The sequence below is a fragment of the Chrysochloris asiatica genome, unplaced genomic scaffold (assembly GCF_000296735.1).
Source record: "Chrysochloris asiatica unplaced genomic scaffold, ChrAsi1.0 scaffold00010, whole genome shotgun sequence".
In the NCBI taxonomy this organism is placed as follows: domain Eukaryota; kingdom Metazoa; phylum Chordata; class Mammalia; order Afrosoricida; family Chrysochloridae; genus Chrysochloris; species Chrysochloris asiatica.
In genome coordinates, this window is record NW_006408528.1 from 15321706 (window position 1) to 15347926 (window position 26221).

General features: G+C 39.7%; 2 protein-coding genes across 3 annotated transcripts in view; one reads left to right on the forward strand and one right to left on the reverse strand.

Moving 5' to 3' along the window:
- RBM48 (RNA binding motif protein 48) overlaps window positions 1-3273 on the reverse strand; it is a 15944-nt gene extending 12671 nt beyond the window's left edge. Inside the window, exons 1-2 of the mRNA XM_006834298.1 lie at window positions 3163-3273; window positions 2360-2550 (exon numbers count right to left, since the gene is read on the reverse strand). Of these exons, the coding sequence (XP_006834361.1) occupies window positions 2360-2550; window positions 3163-3273 (302 nt within the window). The remainder of the gene's footprint in view (window positions 1-2359; window positions 2551-3162) is intronic.
- Window positions 3274-3635: 362 nt separating this feature from the next.
- PEX1 (peroxisomal biogenesis factor 1) overlaps window positions 3636-26221 on the forward strand; it is a 43320-nt gene continuing 20734 nt past the window's right edge. For both annotated transcript variants that reach the window (XM_006834299.1, XM_006834300.1), the window contains exons 1-9: window positions 3636-3764; window positions 13569-13712; window positions 17228-17311; window positions 17507-17621; window positions 18088-18842; window positions 21561-21680; window positions 23128-23251; window positions 23488-23591; window positions 24464-24546. In XM_006834299.1, coding sequence (XP_006834362.1) covers window positions 3636-3764; window positions 13569-13712; window positions 17228-17311; window positions 17507-17621; window positions 18088-18842; window positions 21561-21680; window positions 23128-23251; window positions 23488-23591; window positions 24464-24546 — 1658 coding nt within the window. The remainder of the gene's footprint in view (window positions 3765-13568; window positions 13713-17227; window positions 17312-17506; window positions 17622-18087; window positions 18843-21560; window positions 21681-23127; window positions 23252-23487; window positions 23592-24463; window positions 24547-26221) is intronic.

Genomic DNA, 26221 nt, shown 5'->3' on the forward strand with positions numbered 1-26221 from the left:
AGTGATTGATTTTGCAGTCCAGGAGTAGAGGTCCCTGGGACCATCAAGGGAGAAGAGTGGAGTGCGGGACCCTGCCCAGAGAAGCAGTGACGCCAGAGATGAAGGCAGAGATGATGACATGGAGAGATGGAGCGGCTGAGGACTCTGGACTCAGGGAGACAGAGGGGCTGTGTGCTGACGGCCAGGGGGCAGGCTGTGGGGTGTACACTTTGGTTGTTTGATGATGCATGTAACGGATTGTAATCATTGCAATGAAATGAAATATGATAGGATGAACGTAAGCTGGTGTTCTCCCATGTAAACACACATAATTTAAAACAAAAACTTTACCCAAAAAAAAAAAAAAAATGGAATTGAAAGATAACAGAATTTTCCCACAAACTCTTTAAAGCTCTCTTGTGTATTCACACCCAGCTGGCTGGCCTGAGGCACACATTCCGTAGTCACGAAATATGATTTTCTCTATACCCAGCTAAATGTTATTGCTAAGTGCCATCGAACTGGTTCCAACTCAAAGCGATCCTGTACAGGGTTCTCAAGGAGCAGCTGGTGGCTTTGAACTGCTGACCTTGTAGTTCACAGTCCAGTGCTCTTCTAAAGTCCTTGAGATTTAGTTCATATGCAATCTAGCCTTTTCAGCAGAATGGTTCCTACAATAGGACTCATACATAAAAATTAAAATATTACCAAAGAGCCACCACACTCATCATATATGGCACATAATACAGTATTACTATGTTCAAGGAGTACTGGTGTGGCACTGTAGGTCAATGCTAAACTGCAAAGTCGGTTTGAACCGCAAGATTGGCAGTTCAAGCTCACCATCTGCTCCTTGGAAACCCTGTAAAAGGTAGCTATGGGTTGGAACCGACTCAATGGCACAAAACAACTCTGTTCAAAGATAATAAAAAGAAATACTTTTCAATAGTTTATCACATGTTAGACACTGTCCTCAAAGCTTCACTTGAATTTATGCTTCAAAATGGCCCTAAAGTGAACGAGAAGCACAGGGAGATTACAGGATTTGGCCAGGGTCACACAACTGGTTTGGTGGAGGTGGGATTCATATCCAGAAGTCTAATGTGGAGGCCACTGAAAAAGGTATCAAAACTCTAGAAAATGCCAGGAGAAGCGGGCAAGATGGTTTGGAAATGACATTACATAAAAGCAGGAGCCTTAAATGAACAAACGATCCTATAGACTCAAGTGCTTTGGTGACAAACTCTGAATGCTATTAGTTTTTAAGTGCCATCAAGTCAGTTCCGACTCACAGCAACCCAGTTTAGGGCTTCTAAGGAGCAGCCGGTGGGTTTGAACTGCTGATCTTGGTTAGCAGTCCAGTGCTTATCTTACAGTGCCACACCAGGACTCAGAGTGCAACTGGTTGTTACTGCTGTTAAGTGCTGTTGAGTAGGAAAAATATAAATTGTTTTAGCTAGGGAAGGATGGTTCTTAAAGCACATAAGTGACAAGTATAAAGGTCAACCTGAAATCCAGATGAGGCAGTTTCCACTTCGTTCTTATTAGAGCAGAGAGTTTGTATTAAATAGCAGGCTCATTACACAGGGCCATAACAATAAGAATTTCAACAGTTAGTGTTACTTCATTCGGAATAGGATGCACTGTGCTTATTGTTAGATGCCTTCAAGTAGGTTCCGGCTCATAAAGACCCAATGTACAACAGAACGAAACTCTGCCCAGTCCTGCACCATCCTCACAATTGTTGTCATACTTGAGGCCACTGCTGCAGCCACTGTGTAAATCTATCTCCTTGGGGGTTCTTCCTAAGAGTCCTTTATATAAATCATCTCATTTCATCCTTCCTTACACAACTTCAACAAGGTTACCAAACAGATTTAACAGAAGCAGAAAATAGGCTTAAAGAGGTTAATTTGTCCAAGGTAATGGAAGTAATAAGCAGTGGGACTAGAAAACTGACTCCAAGCTCAATTTCTAACCTTGTATTGTTCTTGTTCTTAAGTGCCATCAAATCGGTTCTAACCCATAGCAACCCTGTATAAGGAGCACCTGGTGAGCTTGAACCGCCAACCTTGAAGTCCAAAGCAACTTTGCAGTCTAGCATTAACTCACAGTGCTACACCAAAAGACCTACTATATATACTACACAGTGAAAAGCTGTTAGGCACGGAAGTGATGTAATGGAAACAGAGTTTTGGTAAGGCGAACTTTGAATGGGAATCAGCTTGCTGGCAAATCACCACCACCACCACAATTTTCAAGAAGACTAGAAGATAATGAGAAACACAGGGTTAGTTCACCTAAAAATGTGGGAAACCTGAGACCAGAGCAATAGCAATGGGAATGGAGGAAATGAGACGCTTCTTAACTTCCATATTACCTTGCACTCTGTAAATTTAGAAATTTAATTAGATAAACTTCTGTGAAGTCTTCTGCTGGGTACTCATCTAAAGCATTATACTGTTCAATTGTACCATATAAAGCGAAGCGCTCAACCAACTCCTTCATGGCTCCCACGGCAGGAACTCCTTGTATTAATAAGTACCGAGACTCCAAATTGATTGTATATACCTAAAGGAAATGCAAATTCATTAAACATTTTCATAAAGAAGCCTAGAACAAATATGACCTATTTAAAAAAAAATTAATTATTCTGTTCAGCACAGACCACAGAAAACATACAAAATCAAAATTCTTGCCAATGCCTCTGCATACGTAACTCTTCCAATGCTTGAAGGTCCCAAACTAAAGTATACATCAAACTACCTTAAGTGACAATTTTCTTAGATGGTAGACTGGTTGAAGTGGCTCGTGTTTCTAGGACAAAGACTGCGTGCTTACCACGCTGTAGTAGCGGTTAAGAATCGAACTGCTAACCTCAAGGTTAGCAGTTCAAAACTACCAGCGGTTCCGCGTGATTAAGATGAGGCTTTCTGTTCCCGTAAAGATTTACAGCCTCGGAAACCCTATGCAGGGTCGCTATGAGTCGGAACCGGCTCCACGGCACATAACAAGAACAACAAAGTACAGATTAGGTTCCACGTTTCTGTTATTCACACCCAACTCCAACTCCAAGGAAGGGCGGACCTGACAACAGTGTTGTCAAGTCTCTATTTACATGCTGGGAAGGTGGAGCAAGCCCGCACACAAGAAGCTACCAGGAGGGCAAATGGAACCACTTACTTTCACAGCACGGGGCCGGCGACCCTCCCGATACTTGGCTCGCGTGTCGCATACAGCCTTCTGGACATGATGATCGAATAAGGTCCCAGGTTCCCCGCCACTCGACGCCATGATAATAGCTTCAGCAACGCTGGGAGCACAATATCCGCCTTGTCGCGCTCTTGCTTATCCAATAAGAAAATGGGATGTATCAAGGCACGCCCGGATTGGCTGGAGAATCGACAGCGTCGGCCATCATTTCCTGCAAGCCTGGATAACGGCGAACGGGCTGTCGCCCCTCAGTGGCGTGGCGGTGAGCGTAAGACAATGAATGAAAGCTTGCTTGCCTTTCCCGGAACTGGCGCACAGCCAGGTGTGCCGCAGGGAGGGGGGCGGGGCCGATCGATCTTCTCCGGATCGGACGCCCTCGCCTGTCCAGATCCAGGTCAGCCAGGGTTCTAGTGTGGGCTGGCGGACAGCAGCGCTCTCCAGCTATGTGGGGCAGCGATCGCCCGTCGGGTGCAGGGGGAGGTGGGGCGGCCGTGACAGTGGCCTTCACTAACACTCGCGACTGTTTCCTCCACCTGCCTCGGCGCCTCGTGGCCCAGCTGCGCCTGCTGCAGGTAACGCATTGACCCGGGACGGGGGAACCGGCCCGGGGACACCAGGACTGTCGTCTGGGGATGGACTTGGCCGAGACCGTGTAGGACACGGCGGCAGTTCTGCCCTCCCCGCCGACGGCCCGTACGGAGGTCCGATTGTAGGCCCCTCGAAGGCAGGGCTGGTCTGAGCAGTCCGCGCACCCCACACCCAGCCTTAAGCGAACTTGCCTGGTTTCCAAGTCTCACTGGGTGAGAGTGGACTTTTACAAATCTCTGCACTCAGGAATACTCCTCACCACGGGTTGGGAAAGCTTTTGAAAAGTCTCTTTCTCTTTTTTTAAATATTTTCCTGCCAAAGATCTCCAGGTGCCTGCACTGCTACTGTCTGACCCTCAAGAGGGAAGAGACGGACTTTGCGGAGTTTTTCATACGTTGACAGACTGAGCACGTCACACTAGTGCGAGAGGTTAATAAAAGACGGTAGTGTACCACCAATGTGCAGTGGAATTGGGCAGACTTGCAAAGGCATAGTTAGGATTACTTGGACTTCTGGTGTTGCACAGGTTCAACCAGAAGGATACCTACAGCTTCCATATTTTCATAATTAAGACTAGAGACGTGGTCTCACAAATTTTGAGTGTACAAAAGGATAGACTGAAAACTTCCAGACCTTTTGATACATGATTCAATACTGGCAAAATATATGCTAGAGATAGTGTAAGAGTTTGCAATAATTTTAAGTATCTCACCTTTTCACTTTACTTTCTTGTAATTGTTTTCCTACTTTTATTCTCTGTGTCTATACCAAATTCAGAATCCTTCCATTATTGATTAATTCGTTGGTTGACCATAAAGTAAGCAATCTTTTGGTCCTGAAGTACTTCTTCCAGGGTTACTAAAAGCCCCAGATAGGCTTTGTTGGGTGTTCTCAGAAATCAGTTTTTTGGAGATTTTCAGATACTCATCTAATGAGTCTGTAACAATGCTACTTTAAGAGATGTAGATCAAAACAACAATGAGATATCATCATCCCACACCAGCAAAAACAGCAAAGATCAAAAAAGTAGAGGACAATAAATGCTGTAAGGGATGTGGACAGACTGGGACACTCCTGCACTGCTGGTGGGATTGCAAAATGGTCCAAACTCTCTGGGAAGCAATATGGCGTTTCCTCAGAAGGTTGGAAATAGAAGCACCTTATGATCCAGCAATTCCCCTACTTGGTATTTACCCACAAGAAATAAGAGTCATAACACGAGTAGATATATGCACACCAATGTTCATAGCAGCACTATTTACAAAAGCAAAAAGATGGAGACAGCCTAAGTGCCCCTCAATTGAAGAATGGGTAAACAAACTGTGGTACATACACATAATGGAATACTACACTACCTTAAAGAACAACAGGAAAGCTGCAAGCCACCACATAACGGATGAACCTTGAGGACATTATGCTGAGTGAAATTAGTCACAAAAGGAGAAATACTGCATAGGACCATTATTGTAAAAGATTAAGAAAAAAAACCTACCCTAAAAGGGGGAAAAAACCCATATATATTTGCAGATCACCGGGATGTACAGGATGAGGTGAGGGGAGGGCGGGGAAGATTAAGCACAGTGCAGGGAATGGACACAGGATAGCTTGGGTGCTAGGGAGGTGAGGGGGCATTACACAAGAAGGGGGAGGAGAATGGAAGAACAAGGTGGATGGGAGAACAGTTAGGTTTGCATGGGCTAAGTGGGACAATGGCAAATAATGATATATGCACAACCTTGGAACAACAGGGCTCTGGGATACAGGAACTGAGTAAAAGAGGGGAATAATGTTAAGATGCTTGGCCATCTTTTGAATCTTGGTTTCCCTTTCCTACCACTGTAAAATAGACACTTGAGGGGGAGAGAAAGGAATATCTAGAATTATCACTATAGAAAGCCTGTAAGTCGGTCTTTGACCTGTAACTGATTGGAATACCTTAACGGGGACTGGAAGTTGCCCAGTGAAGGAGGCTTCCTGTGGAGCCTCTGCATTACGTAAGATCATAGGTGGATTCCTGAACCCCACCCAGAATCTTCTGAGGTGGGAAATTTCCATTTGAAAGGACAAATAGACCAGCCTGGAGTGGCTAGAACAGAAGATACTTCATGAAAGAAAGACCGGCAGTTGACTACTATAAGAACAAGCAAGCTGTTTGCCTGGGAGCCATCAAGGCAAGTGGTCGGGTTGCTTCAGAGCAAACCCCCTTCCAAGACTAAGACTCAAGGGGAATACACGAGCAGGCAAGTGGTCTGGCTGGTGACCAAGTTGGTCACCGATAAGGGGTAGTGGGGGAAAACAGCAATGAAGTTGAGAGCTAAGTCCATCCACGGTCAACAGACTCTTGTGATCCCTGGCTGACACCTGGGCACAGAGGCAGTGACATGGCCACAGAGGACTAGAGCAGAAAGTGAAGCATCCAGCTAATATGAAGTAAGAGGAAATGCACAAGAACACCCATACTTACAGATAATACCCATTTGACCTGGCTTCAATGGCTAGATGATCAGAACTCAACTAGAAGAAGAAAGAAGAGGAAATAAAGAGTAATCTGATACAATGTGATGAACTTGACCTATACCTATGAATGCAGTAGCTCAAAAGAGGGAACAAATCCTTACAGCAAGGATCATTCCCACCCCCTCCATACACAGAGTAGACAGGGATGGGCAACTTGGACATTGGCTACCCAAAATGGTGGGGGGGGGGAGGGGGGAGGGGTTATAAAGACAAGAAGTGACTGGCTTACAAACTTTCAAGAGGGAACCTATTTCCAGAGGACGTGGAGTAAGGTAGAATCTCCACTGAGTAGTATCCAATATGTCTAGGTAGGGCTGATGAAAGGAAATGTGGATAGGTCTCTTGTGATACTATAGTGAATAATTGTTATCAGGACTGATTGTGAGGGCTGTAAATGTAAAGATAGATGTTTTGTAACAAGGAGGGGAGTGATTAACTTTGTAGTCTAGGAGCAGAGGTCCCTAGGACCATGAAGGGAGAAGAGTGGAGAGCGGGACCTTACCCAGAGAAGCAGTGATGCCTGAGATGGAGGCAGAGATGATGATGTGGAGAGATGGAGCAGCTGGGGACTTTAGACCCAGAGAGGGAGAAGGGCTGTTTGCTGATGACTGGGGGGCAGGGAGGGGGCAGGGGTGGCAGGATTGTAGGATATACCCTTTGGTTGGTTGATGATGTATGGAAGGGTTTGTAACCATGGCAATGAAACTGTATGATAGGATGAATGTAAAACTAATATTCTCCCATGTAAACTATCATATGATTCACAATAAAACATTTTTTTTAATGCTATTTTATAGTAACTCTGTTACTCTGATCCTAAATGTGGATGTTCTGCTGATGCACTATAGGATAAACATTGGACTGCTAACTATAAGGTTGGCGCTTCAAACTTACTAGCCGCTCCTCCGAAACCCTGTTGTTGTTAAGTGCAGTCTAGTAGGTTCCAACTCATAGTGACCCTGTATAGAGTTTTGAAGAAGCGCTGGTGAGTTTGAACCACCGTCTTGTGATTCAAACGGACCTTGTGGTCGAGTGCAAATTCTAGGGCTGGGTGATTATGAATAGGAACCAACTCAATGACACTTTACAGCAACAAATGTGGATGTTATGTTTCAGTCATTGTTTTAGAGTGCAGTGTTGTTTTCTTTAGTTTTTATTGTGAATTGGGTGATAGTTTACATGAGAGAACATCAGTTTTACATTCATCCTATCGTATTTCGTTTCATTGCAATGATTACAATTCCCTCCGTACATCATCATTCAACAGCATTTCTTCCATTCTTTCCTGTTTTTGGGGGTTTTTTTTGGATGTACACCAAAGCACTCAGGAATATATAACCATTTAAACAACCAAAGGGCATCCCCGGCAGTCAGCACTCAGCTCCTCTCTCTCCCTGAGTCCAGAGTCCCCAGCCGTTCCATTTCTCTGCCTCCATCTCTGGTGTTACTGCTTCTCTGGGTAGGGTCCTGCACTCCACTCTTCTCCCTTGATGGTCCCAGGGTCCTCTGCTCCTGGACTGCAAGATCAACCACTCCCCTCCTTTTGTTACAAAATGTCTACCTTTACATTTGCTACACTCACAATCAGTTCTGATAGCAGTTATTCACTGTTAAACCACAAGAGTCTTATTCCCATCTCCTTTCACTAGCCCTGTCCAGACAGGTTGGAAACCACTCAGTGGAGATTTTACTTCCCCTGCCCCTACCCCAACCCTGTACCTTCTGAAACTAGGCTCCCTCTTGAAAACTTGTAAGCCAGTTATTTCATGCATTTGTAGTCCCGCCATTTTGGGTAGCTAATGTCTAAGTTGCCCACCCTGTGTACTGAGGGGATGAAATGATCCTCGCTGTAAAGATTTGTTACCTCTTTTGATCTACTACATCCATAAGTATTGGACAAGTTCATCAGATTGTAGTGGATTAAAGAGTGTAGTGGTTTTGACCTTTGTTTTAAATTTGGAGCTTTCAGAATTGTCAGTAAGTATTCATAAAAATTATTTTATGTGTTGTTGTTGTTAAGTGCCGTCAAGTCAGTTCTGACTCATAGCGACCCTGTATAGGGTTTCCGAGGAGCAGCTGGTGAGTTTTGAACCGTCGACCTTGCCATTCAAACTGATCTTGTGGTCCAGTGCTTTTCGTACAGTGCCACCTTTTTTAAATTTAAATGTCCTAAACCTTTAAACAAATTGTTGTTTCCATCCAGCTAATATCAGCAGAATAAACCACTTTTCTCCCCACTTATAAAAATAGTACATGTGGCTTATTAGCAATTTGGGATATACAGAAAATTATAACCAAGAAAATATTTACCTGCAATCCCAGAACCTAGAGATAACTAATGTTAACAGTTTATATCAAATTTTTTATTTTTAAAGAAATAAGGTCCTACACATGTACAAAGTACTGATGTACCAGTCCTTCCTCAGATCTGTTGAATTAGAATATTGGAGACTGGACTTTCAGACATCTATTATTTTTAAAAGTCTCTTCAGGATGCTTGCATGTACGAAAAAGCTGACACTCGCCTTTCTACACTCATAGACTATGAATAGCAGAATGGATGTTAGGTGTATAGGTCATTTCCTTTCTCTTAAACATGAGGAAACAGACCAGTACTCTTCCCAAACAATTAATCGCCCACTCGTCTAACTCACTCTGCATCATCCAGACTATTATTTCTTCCATAACTCAGCTCATTCCTCTACCTGTGCTTTTCGTCCCTAAAACATCTTCCTCCTTCCATACAAATTCCATGTCTTTAAAGATGTAGTTTAATGCTGTCTCCTTCACATAGCTTTCAAAATTCTGTTTCCCAAATTTGCTTCCTTTTCAAAACTTGACTACTGTTTATATGGCATATCTCGTTTGTCATATCCTGCCCCGGATTCAAGGAGCCTTGATGCAGTGGTTAAGCACTTGACTGCTAACTGAAAGCAGTTCAAGCTCACCAGCAGCTCCTTGGAAACCCTATGCAGGGTCACTATGGGTCAGAACCAACTCAACAGTACTTAACAACAGCAACAATGGCAGCTCTATGGGAGAAGATAAAGCAGCTGCTTCCATAAAGATTTCAGCCTTGGAAACCCTGTGGGGCAGGCAGAATCAGCTTGGTGGCACTCGGTTTGATTTTGGTTTGGCTCTGTGTTTCAGATCTTGTTTTCTTGAGGTTTCTCAACTTGGGTGCTTTTGACATTTGGTACTGGATATAGGTCTTTGTTGGGCTGGGGGTGGGGATTCTTTATCCACTGTATTTTGGGAAGTTTAATATCATTCCTGGTCTCTGTCTACAAGACGTGCCAGTAGCACCCACTAGTTGTGACACCTGAAAAATATCTCCAGGCCTTGCTAAATATCCCTGGCATGTGGAGGATAAACTGTCCCCAGCTTTAACTCAGCTACCTGCTGTGTTCCGTGCTCAGGACTTGCTATGAAAGCTAAGTAAGACAGGGTACCAGATTCATACCCACAGTGAGCAAGCCTATGAGCCTAAATTATCCATCCATTAAATGGAGGCCCATTTAATGTAAATGAGCAGAATAGTCTTACATTAGTGAATTTAATGTGACCTGAATAGATAAATCTAATAATAAAGAAACTTTCTGAGATGATGAGTCTTGTTTGCTGTTAATCTTTTTGTTTAAAAATTATGGATTTGTGAAAATGCTTATGGTATAATGTTAAGTTCAGGAAAAGGATACTAAATTGTGACTATAACATGAGTATATACCTGTAGAAAAAGTTCATGTGCTGATAGGAAAAAGGATTAGCAGAAAATAGGCAAAATTGTTGACATGCTTGTCTTTTTCTGGAGGGAATGTCAGTAATTCTTTTTTTTCCTTCTAAGTTTATTTTCCAAGGTTTCTGTAGTGTGTTTTAATTCTTATAATAGAAAACATTGTTTTATAATCCTTGGCCCCATATTTATATATGTTGTTGTTAAGTGCTATGGAGTTGGTTCCAACTCATATGACCCTGTATAGGGTTTCTGAGGAGCAGCTTGTTCTCCTATATAATTTATGTTTTACTATGATTTGTTCATTTCAAATTGCCTTTTTTAGACAGCATAAGAGACGATTATACACATGGACCTCACCAAATGGAATACACAGAAATCAAATTGACTACAACTGTGGAAAGAGACCGTGGAAAAGCTCCATATCATCAGTCAAAACAAGGTCAGGGACAGATTGTGGAACAGACCATCAAGTGGTCATATGCAAATTCAGACTGAAGCTGAAGAAAACGAAAAAAAGTCCATGAGAGCCAAAATATGACCTTGAATACATCTCACTGGAATTTAGAGATCATCTGAAGAACAGATTTGATACATTACATTAAACACTAAAGACCAAAGACCAGAAGAGTTGTGGGATCCATCATACAGGAAGAAGGCAAAAAGATATTAAGAAGAAAAGAAAAAAAGAAAAGATCAAAATGGATGTCAGAAGAGACATTGAAACTTGCTCTGCAGCATAGAGATGCTAAAGCAAATGGAAGAAATAAGGAGGTACAAGAGCTGAACAGAAGATTTCAAAGGTCAGCTTGAGAAACAAAGTCAAATATTACAGCAAAATGTGCAAAGATCTGGAGTCAGAAAACCAAAAGGGAAGAACACTCTCAGTATTTCTCAAGCTGGGAGAACTGAAGAAAAAATTCAAGCCTCGACTTTTGTTATTGAAGAATTCTTTGGGCAAATTATTGAATGATACAGAAAGCATCAAGAGCAGATGGAAGGAATACACAGTCACTGTACCAAAAGTAAATGGTTAATGTTCAACCGTTTCAAGAGGTAGCATATGCTTAAGAGCCAATGATACTGAAGAGACAAGTCCAAGGTGCATTGAAGGAATTGGCAAAGAACAAGGCACCAGGAATTGCTGAAATAAAAATTGAAATCTTTCAAAAACATGAGGCAGCACTGGAGACACTCACTCATCTTTGCCAAGAAATTTGGAAGACAACTATTTGGCGAACCTGTTGGAAGAGATCCATATTTGTGTCCATTCCAAAGAGAGGTGACCCAACGGAATGCAGCAATCATCGGACAATATCTTTGATATCCCATGTGAGTAAAGTTTTACTAAAGGTAATACAGAAACGGCTACAAGCATACATTGATAGAGAACTTCTAGAGGTTCAAGCCTGATTCAGAAGAGGATGTGGAATGAGGGATATCATTGCTGATGTCCAATGGATCTTGGCTGAAAGCAGAGAATATCAGAAAGATGTTTACCTGTGCTTTATTGACTGTACAAAGGCTTTCGATTATGTGGATCATGACAAGCTATGGACAACATTGCAAAGTATGAATATTCTGGAACACTTAATTGTGCTCATGAGGAATCTGTACATGGACCAAGAGGGAATTGTTCAAACAGAACATGAGAACACTGAATGGTTTAAAATTTAAAAAGGTGTGCTTTTTATTCAACCTGTATGCTGAGCAAATAATACGAGAAGCTGGGTTATATGAAGAAAAACTTGCCATTGGTATTAGAGGAAGAATCATTAACAACCTGCAATATGTAGATGATACAACCTTGCTTGCTGAAAGTGAAAAGGGCTTAAAACATTTACTGAAGATCAAAGAGCACAGCCTTCGATGTGGATTGCATCTCAATGTAAAGAAAACAAAAATCCTCACCACTGGACCAATAAACAGCATTCTTATCAATGGAGAAAAGATTGAATTTTTCAAAGACTTCATTTTTCTCGGATCAACTATCAACACTCATGAAGCAGCAATCAAGAAACGATGTATTGCATTAGGCAAATCTGCTGCCCAAGAACTTTTTAAGGTGTTGAAGAGCAAAGATGTCAGCTTGAAGACTAAGGTGAGCCTGACCCAAGCCATAGTATTTTCAGTAATATCATATGCATGCAAAAGCTGGACAGTGAATAAGGAAGACTGTAGAAGAATTGATGCATTTGAATTATGGTGTTGGAGGAGAATATGGAAAGTGCCATGGGCTGACAAAAGAACTAATAGATCTGTATTGGAAGAAGTGCAGCCAAATTGGTCCTTGGAGGCTAGGATGGCCAAACTTCATCTCTCATACTTCGGACATGTTGTCAGGAGGGACCAGTCACTGGAAAAGGACATCATGTTTGGTAAGATGGAGGGTCAACAGAAAAAGAGGAAGACCCCCAGCGAGATGGATTGGCAAAGTGGCAGCATCATTCGGTTCAAGCGTGGCAACAATTGTGAGGTTGGCCCAGGACCAGGCAGTGTTTTCGTTGTGTTGTACATAGGGTTGCTGTGAGCCGGTACTGACTCAATGGCATCTAGCAGCAACAATAACATAAATAGGAGTTTTGTTGTGGTTCTGTCAGTTAATGTGCCAGTTCAAGCTCACTAGCTGCTCCTCAGAAACCCTAGACAGTGTCACCATGGGTCAGAACTGACTCAGTGGCACTTAACGACATAATATAAATGTTTTATTTTCTTTTTTAGCTTATCATAAATATGTTCCCATAGTTTTATAAACTTTTTAAATTGTCACTTAAGAAGTTGAATTATATAAAATAGCTGGAAGAGTCCAAAAGATGTTACTAACAGTCATGGAAAACGGGTCTGTTCTGTGTACTTTTACCAGACACATTTATTAGTCTTCTAATAAGTAAATATGGAAATGCATATTTTATCCTGTTGGTGTTTTACAATTGTAAAAGTATGTTTTTCTTTTTAAGATTGTTATAAGTTTCCACTTGACTCATATTTTTACTGGAATAATAAATTTATAGTACATTTAATAATTTCTCTGAGAAATTTAAGACCATCCTGAGATTTCACTAATATAAATCACGCTGTAGAAATATTTTCTAATATAGTTCTTTTTCTTCTTTTTGAATCATTAATGTAGAATAACTGTGCAAATAGTAATACAAGAACAATTCAAAAAGTTCATGGAAAAGTTCCATTATCTTTTAATACTGTTTATCTGTGAACTTTTTGAATCCCCAGCTATATGGCTCAAAGGTTACGTAAGTTCATTACTTACTTTCATTTGAATTCACAAATGGTTGAATCCATTTATAATGCTGTCATAAGGATATATAACTTTCACCCACAGTATTGCCAGCATTGGGCATTGGAAATGGTTCTAGCTTTTTTAATGCTATAACCAATGTAGATAACAGAGAACTATCAACTTCTAAAGAATCTTTTGTATATGTGGATTTCAGTAATAGCTTATCTTTTTCTGTGGATTTCAGAAAACCTTGTAAAAATTTTTAAAACTTTTCCCACCATTTATTTCTTCAATGAACAGAACCAAGCTATAGAAGTAACCTGGGGTCAACAGCCTGTCTTCCTGAGCTGGGTGGAAGCCAGACACTTTAGAGACCAAAGTGAACATGTGGCTGAAATTAACAGACAAGTTGGTCAGAAGCTTGGACTTTCACATGGGGGTCAGGTAAGCAGAAAATGTGATGATAATGAGTTTCTTCTAATGTTACATAGTATGCTGTCACTGTGTGTTATCGAGTCAATGCCAACTCTTCATTCCCCATAGGACAGAATAGAACTGTCTTCTTAGCATTCCCAAGGCTGTAATCTCCATGGGAACATACCTTTTCTCTCAGAGTGGCTGGTGGCTTCCAGCTGCCTACCTTTCTGTTAATGACTAAGAGATCATATATAGTGGGAGCAACAATACTAATAAGGTTTGCTCATATATATGCCTATCTACTGCTTGGCTGAAAATTGGGCCACAAGGTTGAATTCCTGAGTTCCTTTCCAAATCTGAAGTGTGGTCAAAGGCTATAGTCTCAGTTTCCTCCAGTCTCTTTCTTACCAGTAAGCCCAGTCTTTATTTCTTCTTTTTTTTTTTTTTAATAATTTTGAGTTTTGTTGCACATATTCTGCTGTTCTATCCAGGACCTTCTAATGTGACCCCTTTTAGGACAGGTAGTAGTGGGAGCTGGGCACCATCTAGTTCTTCTGGTCTCAGAGTTGTGGAGGTTCACATGTTCTGGTAGTCCATTGGACTGATTGATCCCAGGTCATCTTCAGTTCTCATCACTCTTCTTTTTCTACACCTAGAGAGACCAACAGCTGCACCTTAGCTAACCACTCATGAGCTTTTATTATCCCAAACACTACTCACTCAAGTAGGACATAGAACATTGCTCGAATCAGCCATCAACACTCATGGAAGCAGCAGCCAAGAAATCAAACTACATATTGTATTAGACAGATCTGCCGTACAAGACCTTTTTAAAAGGGTTCAAGTGCAAACATGTCAGTTTGAGGACTAATGTGCACCTGACCCAAGCCATGGTATTTTCAGTAACCTCATATGCATGTGAAAGGTGGAAAGTGGATAGGAAAGACCATAGAAGAGTTGATGCATTTGAGTTATGGTGTTGGAGGAGAATATTGAAAGTACTGTGGACTGCCAAAAGGCCAAAGAGATCAGTGTTTAAAAAAAAGTACAGTCAGAATTCTTCTTGGAAGCCAGGATGGCCAGACTTCATCTCTCATACTTCGGAAATATTGTCAGAGGGGCCAGTCCCTGGAGAAGAATATCCTGTTTGGTAAAGTGGAAGGGCAGAGAAAAAGAGGAAGAACCCAAACAAGATAGATAGGCACAGTGCCAGCAGCAATGGATTTAAACATAGTAATGATTGTGAAGTCAGTGCAGGACTGGGCAATGTTTCATTCTGTTGTGCACAAGATCTCTATAAGTTGGTACTAACTCGATGGCATCTAACAGCAATGGCTAATGATCATGAACATTTCTTCATTTATTTGTTGGCTACTTGGATGTCTTCCTTCGTGAAGTGTCTGTCCTTTTTTAATTGGATTGTTTGTTTCTTCTTGAGGTGTAGTTTTCAATAGAGGCTGTAAATCTTTATGATAACAGAAAGCCTCATCTTTCTCTTGCAGAGTGACTGATAGATTCAAACAGCTGACCTTGCAGTTAGCAGCCCAGCTTGTAATCCATTACGTTGTTATACCTGATTTATAAGAAAAAAAAACAAAACTATACAAGAGGTTTATTATTTTTCCATTTTTGTGTTGACTATAAACATTAGACTGGTAACCACAAGGCCAGTGCTTCAAACCTACCAGTGACAGCACTAGAAAAAGATACGGAGTGGTTACGAATCAGGCTGTTAACCTCACAGTCAGCAGTTCAACACTACCAGCTGTTCCATGGGAGAAAGAGGAGGCTTTCTGCTCCCGTAAAGATTTACAGCCTCAGAAACCCTTTATAGGGTCTCCATGAGTTGGGAATGACCCAATGGCAGTGAGTGTGAACTTAAAGTGCGTAGGTTATAAATCCTTCAATTTTTATTGTGTTCACTTTTTTTTTAATGTTATTTCTTTTTTAAAACAGGTTTAAAACTACAGAAGCAATACATGTTCATTATAAATGTTTTCGGGAGCGTGGTGGCTCAGAAGAATGAGCACTGGAAAACAATGAATAAGGAAGACTTTCAATATGAACACCATAACCCAAATGTAGCAATTCTTTTACAGTCTTCCTTATTCATTGTCCAACTTTCACATGTATATGAGGCTATTGAAAATGCCATGGTTTGGGTCAGGCATACTTTAGACCTCAAACTGACATCTTTACTCTTGAACACTTTAAAGTCTGTACACTAGATTTGCCTAATACAATATTTCGTTTGATATTTTGACTGCTTCCATGTGTGTTTGTATTGGATCCAAGCAAAATGAGGTATTTGACAACTTCAATCTTTTCTCCATGAGTTGTGTAATAAAGGTCAGGGTTCAGGAAAGGGAAGAGCCATTTTTCACTTTCAATTGTAAAACATTTATTGCTGTTGTTGTTGTTCAGTGCTAACAAGTTAGTTCTAACATATAGAGACCCTATATAGGGTTTCTGAGGCTATAAAGATTTGTTGGGGCAGAAAGCCTCATGTCTCTCCAACTGCCGACTTTGTGGTTTGAAGTCAGTGCTCATTCTCCTGAGCCACCACTCTCCCCAAAGTACCATGGACTGCCAGAAAAACAAACAAGTCTGCATTGGAAGAAGTACAGCCAGAATGCACCTTAAAAGCCAACATCACCAGACTTTATCTCTCATACTTCAGACATGTTGTCAGGAGGGACCAGTTCCTGGAAAAGGGCATCATACTTGGTAAAGTGGAGGGAGCTCGAAAAAGAGGGAGACCCCCAATGAGATGGACTGTCACATTGGCAGCAGCAGTGGGCTCAAGTGTAGCAGCAATTACACGGATGCTGCAAAACCAGGCAGTGTTTTGTTCTGTTGTACAGAGGGTCACTGTGAGTCAGAACTAACTCGATGGTACCTAACAACAACAGGATTATACTTCAAAATAATTGGCTCTGATTTCCATTTCAGAGTGTCTTTTTCATTTTTCTAGAAGTACAGTGACTTGGTGTTAGTTATAAAACTAATGGCTGCAAAACTTCTAGCAATAATCAAGAGAGTACATACTAGATCAGGAGAGTAATGGGTGCCACAAAATGGTTAAGCCATCAACTACTAACACTGGAAGATTAGCAGTTTGAGGCACCTTGGAAGAAAGACCTGGCAATCTGTTTCCTAAAGGGTCACAGCCTTGAAAATCTTCCGGAGCACATCAAGTGGCCATGTGTCAAAATCAGCTCAAGTGACAGCTGGCTTGGTTTTTGTTTTGTACTGGAGCAAGTCATGATTTCATGCCATTTTCATTTCTTCTTGCCTTTTATACTTGCAGTTTTTATTCTTATGATTATTTTTAATATTTTGAGGAGGAGTTTTGGGATGTATTTTCCTTTATTCTGTAATTAGTTGTAAAGCAGTATTTCCTAAAATAATGATGACCTGACTCAAGCTTAAGCATGTAATATTTGTTAAATGAAAGTGTGTCTATGTCTTTTTCTTAATTGTGGTAAAAAGTTTTTCAAAGGTAGTTTTTAAGTTTTGGGGTTTCTTGTGTTGTTTTCCAGATGTTCCTCAAGCCATGTTCCCATGTGGTATCTTGTCAGGAAGTTGAGGTGGAACCCCTCTCAGCAGACGATTGGGAAATACTGGTAAAAACACACATGCACATACACCCAAACCATCCTGTTGTAAGCTTAAACTGTTTCAAAATATGAGCTGCTTTCCATTTCTCTTTTCTGTGCTTCACTAAATGTCCTGAGTTGATTTAAGTTTTAAGTGTAAATGGAGATTGCTTTACTAGACAAAATATAAAGTGACTTGATCTTGTTTCCTTTCCTTTCTAGGAGCTGCATGCTGCTTCCCTTGAACAGCATCTTCTAGATCAGATCCGAATAGTTTTTCCAAAAGCCATTTTTCCTGTTTGGGTTGATCAGCAAACTTACATTTTTATACAGATTGGTAGGTCTTATTATGATATTTAAGAATCATGGTGGCACAGTGGCTAAATGCTTGACTGCCAACTGAGAGATCAGCAGTTCAAATCCCAGTCATTCCACTAAAGAAAGATGTGGCAGTCTGTTTCTGTTAATGTTGTTGTTGTTGTTAAGTGATGTTGATTCGGTTCTGACTCATAGTGACCCTGTATAGGGTTTCCAAGGAGCGGCTGGTGGGCTTGAACTGTTGACCTTGGGGTTCAAACTGACCTTGTGGTCCGGTGCTTTTTCCCACAGTGTCACACCAGGACTCTTAAGATTATGGTCTTGGCAACCCTACGGGCAGCCCTACTCTGTCCTAGAGAGTTACTATGAGTTGGAACCAACTTGACCTCCATGGGTTGTGACATTTGCCATCATACGTTACACTATGACACTGAGTCCAAAGCAGAGAGGTAAATGCGCACTAATGATCTTTATTTCCCACACAGTTGCACTCATGCCAACTGCCACCTATGGAAGGCTGGAAACTGACACCCACCTCCTTATTCAGCCAAAGACCCGCCAAGCCAAAGCAAAAGCAGATGAGGCACAAGAACATTTTCATAATCATAGAAGAAACCAAGAAAGAATGACAAAAGAACTTCAAACCAAACAACTTCAGTCTCACACTGTGGGCGTCACTGGATCTAATGAGATAGATCCAGAGCTTACAGTGGACTCCTCATTGACACCAAGCTTATGGACTATGATTGGAAGCCTTTTTTCCTTTGGATCTGAGAAGAAACCCATGACGTCCTGGGGTTTAACTGAAATCACTGCATTCAAAAATATGCAGTCAAAAGTTGTTCCTTTAAATAATACTTTCAGAGTATGTAAATGTCAGCCTCCCAGTACACGCAACACACCAGCAACTTCTGCATTTCACAAACATGCTGCCATTCATGTATTTCCATGGGACCAGGAATATTTTGATGTGGAGCCCAGCCTTACCGTGACCTATGGAAAGTTAGTTACACTACTTTCTCCAAAGCAACAACAAAGTAAAACAAAGCAAAATGTCCTGTCACCCGAGAAAGAGAAGCAGATATCAGAACCACTAGATCAAAACCAAATGAACTCAAACCATAGTGAAGAAGCTGGTAAGACCTGTGTACTAAAGATAGTCTGGAATGGACTTGAGGAATTGAAGAAAGCCATAAAATACACCAAAAGTATAGAAGCTCTCCATCTTGGTAAAGTCTGGGTTAGTGCAAACTTTATAATTAGGAGGAAAATAATTTTATGTTGATTCCCCAAATTGTGAGTTAGGATAATGTTTTATATGAACTCAAAACCCACCATGATAAGAAACACAGTGTTTAATGTCCCTGAGAGATCACGTTGCAGATCACAGGGTAAAGTCTTTGTTTGGGTGCAGATGGTGTTTTTTCTGGTTAAAGAAACTTGGAAAGGTACAATAAGGGTATATCTTTTTCATTTGCTATAGAGACCTCAGTTTTAGATTTCATTTAATGAAGATATATTCTAGGATGGTACATGTGTAATATGCAGTGACACAAATGAACTAGCGCATATTGCATATTTTATAGGTGTCTAACATTTACACTTCAATGATTTCTTTTTTCTTTTCACTTGGTTAATTAATTAATTGTATGTATTTTGACCTCAGATTTTTTCTATTTACGGTAATAATTAGAGCTGGTCCTCATTTAGCACATTCAGTGTATTAGGTAAGGAGCTCTGGTAGTGTAGTAGGGTGGTTACACATTGGGTTGCTAACTACAAAGTCAGCAACAAAGTCAAACCCACCAGCTGCTCGATGGGAGAAAGAAGAGGCTGTCTGCTTCCATAAAGATCTACGGTCTCAGAAACCCAGAGGAGCAGTTCTACTCTGTCCTATGAAGTTGCTATGAGTTGGAAGCGATTCAGTGGCAGTGGTTTGGTTTTTGGTGCGTTAAATATTGTTCTAATCTCATTACTCTTTTAATCTTCACAACTTGGTGCAATAGTACAATGGTGATTTGTTTTATAAATAAGGACATTGAGGCTCAGAGAGGTCAAAATTACTTGCCAGGCATTACACAACTAGTAAGTGGTAGACCTGGACTTAAACCCAGGCAGACTGGCTATAGGTTTCATGCGTGGCATGAAATAACCTACAAGGCCTACAGTACATCTTCCGTGCTTACAGAAAATGTATTCCCAAATCTTGAAAGCAAAGGAGTGACTTGTTATGTCTTGAGGAAAATGCCCAGTGTAGGAAGAGCCCCTCAGCCTGAGTTAAGTGTCTGCTGCCAGAGATGACACAGGGATTGGAATGCAGCCAGGATTTGATTACCCGGCTGACAGCGGCTCTTTAGATTTTATCTTACTGGAAGAAGAAATAGAGCAGCTAGTGTCGCTCCTTGTCCTAGCCTTGGATATTACTAAATTTAGGGGTAATGAGCCCGATTCTGTGCCACTGTGAAGGAAGTCAGGAAGGAAAGGAGTCCCCTTTTAGAGCTATACCATCTACAATTTTACCTGTTACTTTTGTACTTGTCACTTACCAGGTTTCCATCTCTGTGGCCTACATCCTTTCCTACTAGCTCTATTGTTGTTTCCTATTAGTGCTAAACAGCTAGACATTTAGGAGATTCTAGGTCAGTAGTTCGAAACCACCAGCTGTTCCATGGGAGAAATATGAGGTTTCTGCTCCGGTAAAGATTTACAGCCTCAGAAACCCTGTACAGGGTTATTATGAGTCGGAAGCGACTCCACGGCACATAACCACCACCACCACTGCATCCTAAATTCAAAATGTCTTAACACTGAGCATGTCATGATTTCTCTATTTCTATGAATGGTTCCGCCATTAGGCAGGAGTACATACCCTTTTATTTCTTGGAAATTGCATAGTGAGGATGGGGCCTGGGGACCAGGAAGAGAGCAGTGAGGAGTCTGTGCTTCCTACTCTGCTCTAAAGGTACAGGAGCCACGGGAAAGCAGCCTCCCAAACAAGCTTGGTTTGCTAAATCAAAATTGGTCCCTTGGAAATATCTGACCTTTAAATTCGTGTTGATTTAGGCCTTTATTACCCTAGTAATAAAGTAAGGTGATTTTTGTTTTGTTTCTTAAACAGGAAGCTTGATTAATAACTTCTTTAGCTAAGGACATGCACCTTCGAGTTTTTATTAATATGCATTTATATGGTCTTTAGAGATCATAAATAGAAAGTATTGGGAGTTTGTTTTTTAATGCATATCAATATTTCATTAAGTGCCTTTGAGTCGGTTCTGAATCATAGTAAACCTGTGTAGAATTTTTGAGGAGTGGCTGGTGAGCTTGAACCACCAACCTTGCAGTTCAAAATGACCTTGCAGTCCAATGCAAGGTCCAACCCACAGTGCCACACCAGGATTCCAAACCACTATTAGGAGCTGAGAATTTTTTAACATCTTAATTTAGATATAATTTAAATTGTACAACTCTGTAGTTTTTTTGTGTGTGTAATCGCAGAGTTGTTTAACCATCTAAGTTTAGAACATTTTCATTAGTGGGGTGGAAAGTGTACCCTTTGCCTTTTAGATCAAGTTTCTCTCTGGATGTAATGGGGCCCATGGCAAACTGTGATTAGCTTTGATCACTCCATCTTTTTTATTGACTCTCAATTGTCCAAAGATTGCAAATTTGTACTTAATTTGAGGTAATTATACCACAGTTGAAGCTATGGGTATTGTAGATAGAGTCAAATACATCCTTTCAAAGCTGTAATTCTAAAGAGGATGTAAAGGGAAGGAAAGAAATGTAGGGAAAAATAAGATGTTTGTAGTGTAGCAATACTTGAACATCCATCTCATTGTACAGCGAATCATTGTGGTAATTTCACCTGAATTCATAGAAGGAAATGCCAACATTTATGCTGTGAAATATTTTTTAATCAAGCTTTGAACATATTTATATTTTTATTTTTGAATTTCAGATTCCAGACGACTTGAGAAAGAGACTAAATATAGAAATGCATGCAGTAGTCAGAATAACTTCAGTGGAAATTATCCCCAAAGTTCCAAGATCTCTAAAATTACAACCCAGAGAGTATTTAGTGAGTTCAAGTTTATGTTCTATCGAAAAATCTTTCACACATGTTGTAAAATATCTAAAATTGCTTTAATTAGGTAATGTTATGTTTTCCTTTTTGCTACAAGGGAAAAGAAATCTTGAATAAGTGATACACATAAGGATCACTTTGGCTTTTTAAAAGTTGATGTTTTTGCCCAGTCACATAATTAAAAATTTACCCCCCATTTTTCATTGTCAATATTACAGACTATAAGAGTACTAGGCTGTTTTATTTTTACTCAGTTTTTTGATAACTGATACGGTCAGGAAGTGAGGTATAGAACTTTATTAAAAGTTGTTTTTAAGAAAATATTGTATGTATCATATTTGGGTTACCAGTTCTTAGAGAGTTGTACTACAGGATAATTACTATGTTTTAGGTTCAAAACATTCCAAACATAATATGATCTTCCTCTAAGGAAAAACGAACTTATAAATGTTCACATTTCACTTTATGACTTACCTTTAATCGCATTGCCAATAAGATCCAAAGAAGTAAGTGATGATTTCTGTGATTTTTAAGAATGGGAATGTGATGTTTGTTTTTTAGTTTCGCCTGCTTTTGGTAATGATCATTTTCTGAACTGAGCTTAAGTAGCGCTTCTATGGTTGACTCGGGACGAAGACAGGTAACAGAAATGGAACTTAGAAATGGTAGAATAGACGTTTAGTTTTCTGGACAAATATGAATCATTTTTCTTCTCTGAATTTTTGTTATTTCTATTTTTTTAATTTAAGTGGGTTTTAAAAGTCTTCATTTTAATTTTAAAAATAATTTTTAATTAGCCATTTCAACCATTGTGAATGTACAGTTTAGTGATATAAATGCAATTAAATTCACCATGTTGTAATACTAGTATCCATTTCCAACTGTTTTTCATCATATATAAAAAATAACTCAATACCTCTTATATAATAACTTCTTGTTTTCCCCTCCCACCTATCCTTGGTAACCACTAATAAATTAAGGCCTTTATGCATTTTACTTATTCTAGATATTTCATATAAGTGGAATCATTCAATATTTGTTGTTTTGTCTGGCTTATTTCTCTCAGTGCGTTTTCAAGGTTTATCCATATCCATGAGTCGGAAGTGACTCCACAGCACATAACCACCACCACCACTGCATCCTAAATTCAAAATGTCTTAACACTGAGCATGTCATGATTTCTCTGTTTCTATGAATGGTTCCGCCATTAGGCAGGAGTACATACCCTTTTATTTCTTGGAAATTGCATAGTGAGGATGGGGCCTGGGGACCAGGAAGAGAGAACTTCATTCCTCTTTATGGTTGAGTAATATTGCATTGTATGTATATTCCACATACTTCTCATTCATTCATATTTGTTCATGGATACTTGAGTTGTTTCTACCTTTTTAAAATGAGGTACCAGAACAATTTATTACTATTCTTTCCCTTTCTACGACAGCCTAAAGATACAAGTGAAGAGGACATAAAAACTGTGTTCCATTCATGGCTACAACAATCCACTACCACCATGCTTCCTTTAATAATATCAGAGGAAGAAACTCTTAAGCTGGAAATTAAAAATGGTGGGTAAATTTGTTATTTTGGTATTTTTCCTATTGAAATGGTCATCCTATTTTTAAATTATATTTCAAAATTGTAACATTGAACAATAAAACATTATAATGATATTTTGCACTTTCAAGAAAACACATAATTGATGTAGGCTTTATTTAGATTTAAGTTAGTTTAATAGTTATAATCTAAATTATTTTATTTTATATCCAATAGTAACTCTGCACTTTTACTTTTTTTTCAATAGAGTTGAAAGAATTTTCTCTGAATACAGTTCACTCTTGGGAAAAAGATAAAGCAAAAAATATTTTTCTGTTGAGTCCCAACCTGCTGCAGAAGACCACAATAGAAGTAATTATATACTATTGAATACTTAATGCGATAATATTTGTCACATGTGATTGATAATTCAGTTTGATTTTACCTGGAAGACCTTGCTTCCTGAAGTGTAATACAAACCCGAGTGACAAAAGGGCTAACTAAAATATTTTATTCTATAGTATTTAACATACAGCAATTTTGATTTATCTTAAAATCAATGCCTCAGCATAAGTTGCAGAAATAGAATTGATATGTTCACTGGCAAATGGATCTTGACATAAAATTTTTCTGTTATTGAAACAAAAGAAAATTAAATTTTAGGGGGTTGATTTTGAGAATTCATATTTTACTTATAGTTTTGCTGTACCACCCAGGTTATTTTTGATGTTTCTTCAGTTCTCAGTCTCTATTATTTGGGCAATCCTTAAATTCTCAACTCTTTACAAATCTTACCACAGCACTTTTCTTCCAAAAAAAAAAAATACACTTTTTCAGAATAGTGTTATGTCGTGATTGAATTAAAGATGCTCTAGTAGTTTGCAGTTTTAATGGTTTGGACATAAGCATTGTTTCTTTACTTTTGAAATGTAATTGAAATATTCAGAGAAGATGCAAATTTGAGAATTGTGAAAATAATAATTTTGACACAAATCAAAGCTTCAAATAAAGATTTATCTGTAAAATTGGTTAAGGAGTTTGTATTCTTTATTGCTTTTTAATCATAAATATCTGTCAAATAATGAGCAAAGTTGTTGTCAAAGCTATTTTAAGTAATGATCCTGTCTGCACAGTACATTGCTCTCTGGTTTAATAGAGACAGCAATTCAGGTTCCTGACACTTGAGAAACACTGCAAGAGGCCTAATTCTGAACTGTAAAACTGAGTTTTCCTTGCTTCTGTAGGTCCTTCTAGACCCTCTTGTAAAAGAAGAGAGCAGTGGGGAAGTTGACTCTGTTGTTCCCTTTTTAAAGCTGAGCTCCTTGGGGTAAGAAGCATTGGTCAAACTAGCATGTTTAAGATATGGGTGCTAGAGTTTTTCTCTTTCTTTCTTTGAACTGCCTTCCCCACCACCCAAGTTAACATGTGTCTCCCCTCTAGCCAGTCAATAATTCTCCCTTTCCTCTCATCCCTGGTTTCCAGCAATAGATTGTTTCTTTTAAGCATGAAAACCTTTTCTTGACTTTTTACAATAGTGGTCTCATAGAATATTTGTTCTTTTGTGGTTGACAAATTTCACTCAGCATAATGAGCCCTGGTGTGGCACTATAGGATAGGTACTGGACTGGTAGCAACAAGGTCGGCAGTTCAAATCCATCAGATGCTCTTGGAAACCCTATGTATAGTTGATATGAGTCGGAACCAACTCAACAGCACACAACAACAACGTCCCCTAAGTTCCACCATATTATGAGGTGTTACATGGATTTCATCATTATTCTTCAGCAATGTGTAATAGTCCATGGTGTGTATGTACCAGAGTTTTTTTAACCATTCTTCTGTTGATGGGCATTTAGGATATCAACATCTTTTTTGCTAGTGTGAATAGTGCAGCATGGATGTGCATATCTAAAGACCTTTCTAAATATTAAAAGTATATATTAATGATCTTGCTCATGTATTGTTTGTTAGGTACCGTTGAGCTGATTTTTTACTTATGGCAGTGCCATACGACAAGAGTAGTACTGCAAATACATAGGGTTTCCTAGGTTGTTTGTACTCTTCATGGGAGCAAGTAGCCAGGACTTTCTTCCATGAAGCCACTGGGTGAGTTCTATCTGCCAGCCATTTAGTAAGCAGCCAGGTGCCTCCAGGGCTCTTTCACTAATGCACTCAAACCAATCCCTTTGCTGCTGAGTCAGTTCCCACTCATAGTGACCTTGTAGGCCAGAGTAGTAGTGCCCCATAGAAGTTCCAAGGCTGTAGATCTTTACAGAAGCAGAATGCTACATCTTTCTCCAAGGAACAGCTAGTGGATTTGAACTGTTGACCTTTTGATTAACCACTGCACCACCAGGGCTCTTCCCACTGATGCATTGCAGTGATGGTGAAGTACTGTGGAGTAGGTTCTGACTGTGAATGACTGGTGGGTTTGAACCACCAACCTGGTGGTTAGCAGTTCAGTGCTTATCCTACAGCTCCACACCATTAGCTGATACTTTTCCAAGGATTGTCTCTGTCTTCACAACTAACAGAGATTTATCTTGCCTTCTCAGATAACTAAAACTGAAGCTATTAAAAATTTTACTTTGAGAATTGGTGTGTGAGAAGACAGCAACTAGATGTGGCCTAGATTATTATATGTGATTGAATAAAATAGTTTATAATTCTAAGAGCAAATAATAGTTAAATCTAAAATTATCAGTTGAATGTTTTAAAAGGTTTCAAATGGATTCTTTCATCATCTTATTAATGTAATAGTTGTAATTATTTTTCTTCAACTTTTTAAAGACGGACAAATCTAAAAAGAACACTCTCTTAAGTTCTTTATCTCTTAAACACCGTGAGACTCTTAATATAATAGTGCTTCTTAGACTTTTTCCCAAAGGCTTTTGGCAGACATACTAGTAGTGATTTGGTTTTCTGTAGTATAATCTGTATATGATTTAATAAAAGGATTAAGTCATAACGTAAAAATGTTTGAATACAGCATGCTGTTTGTT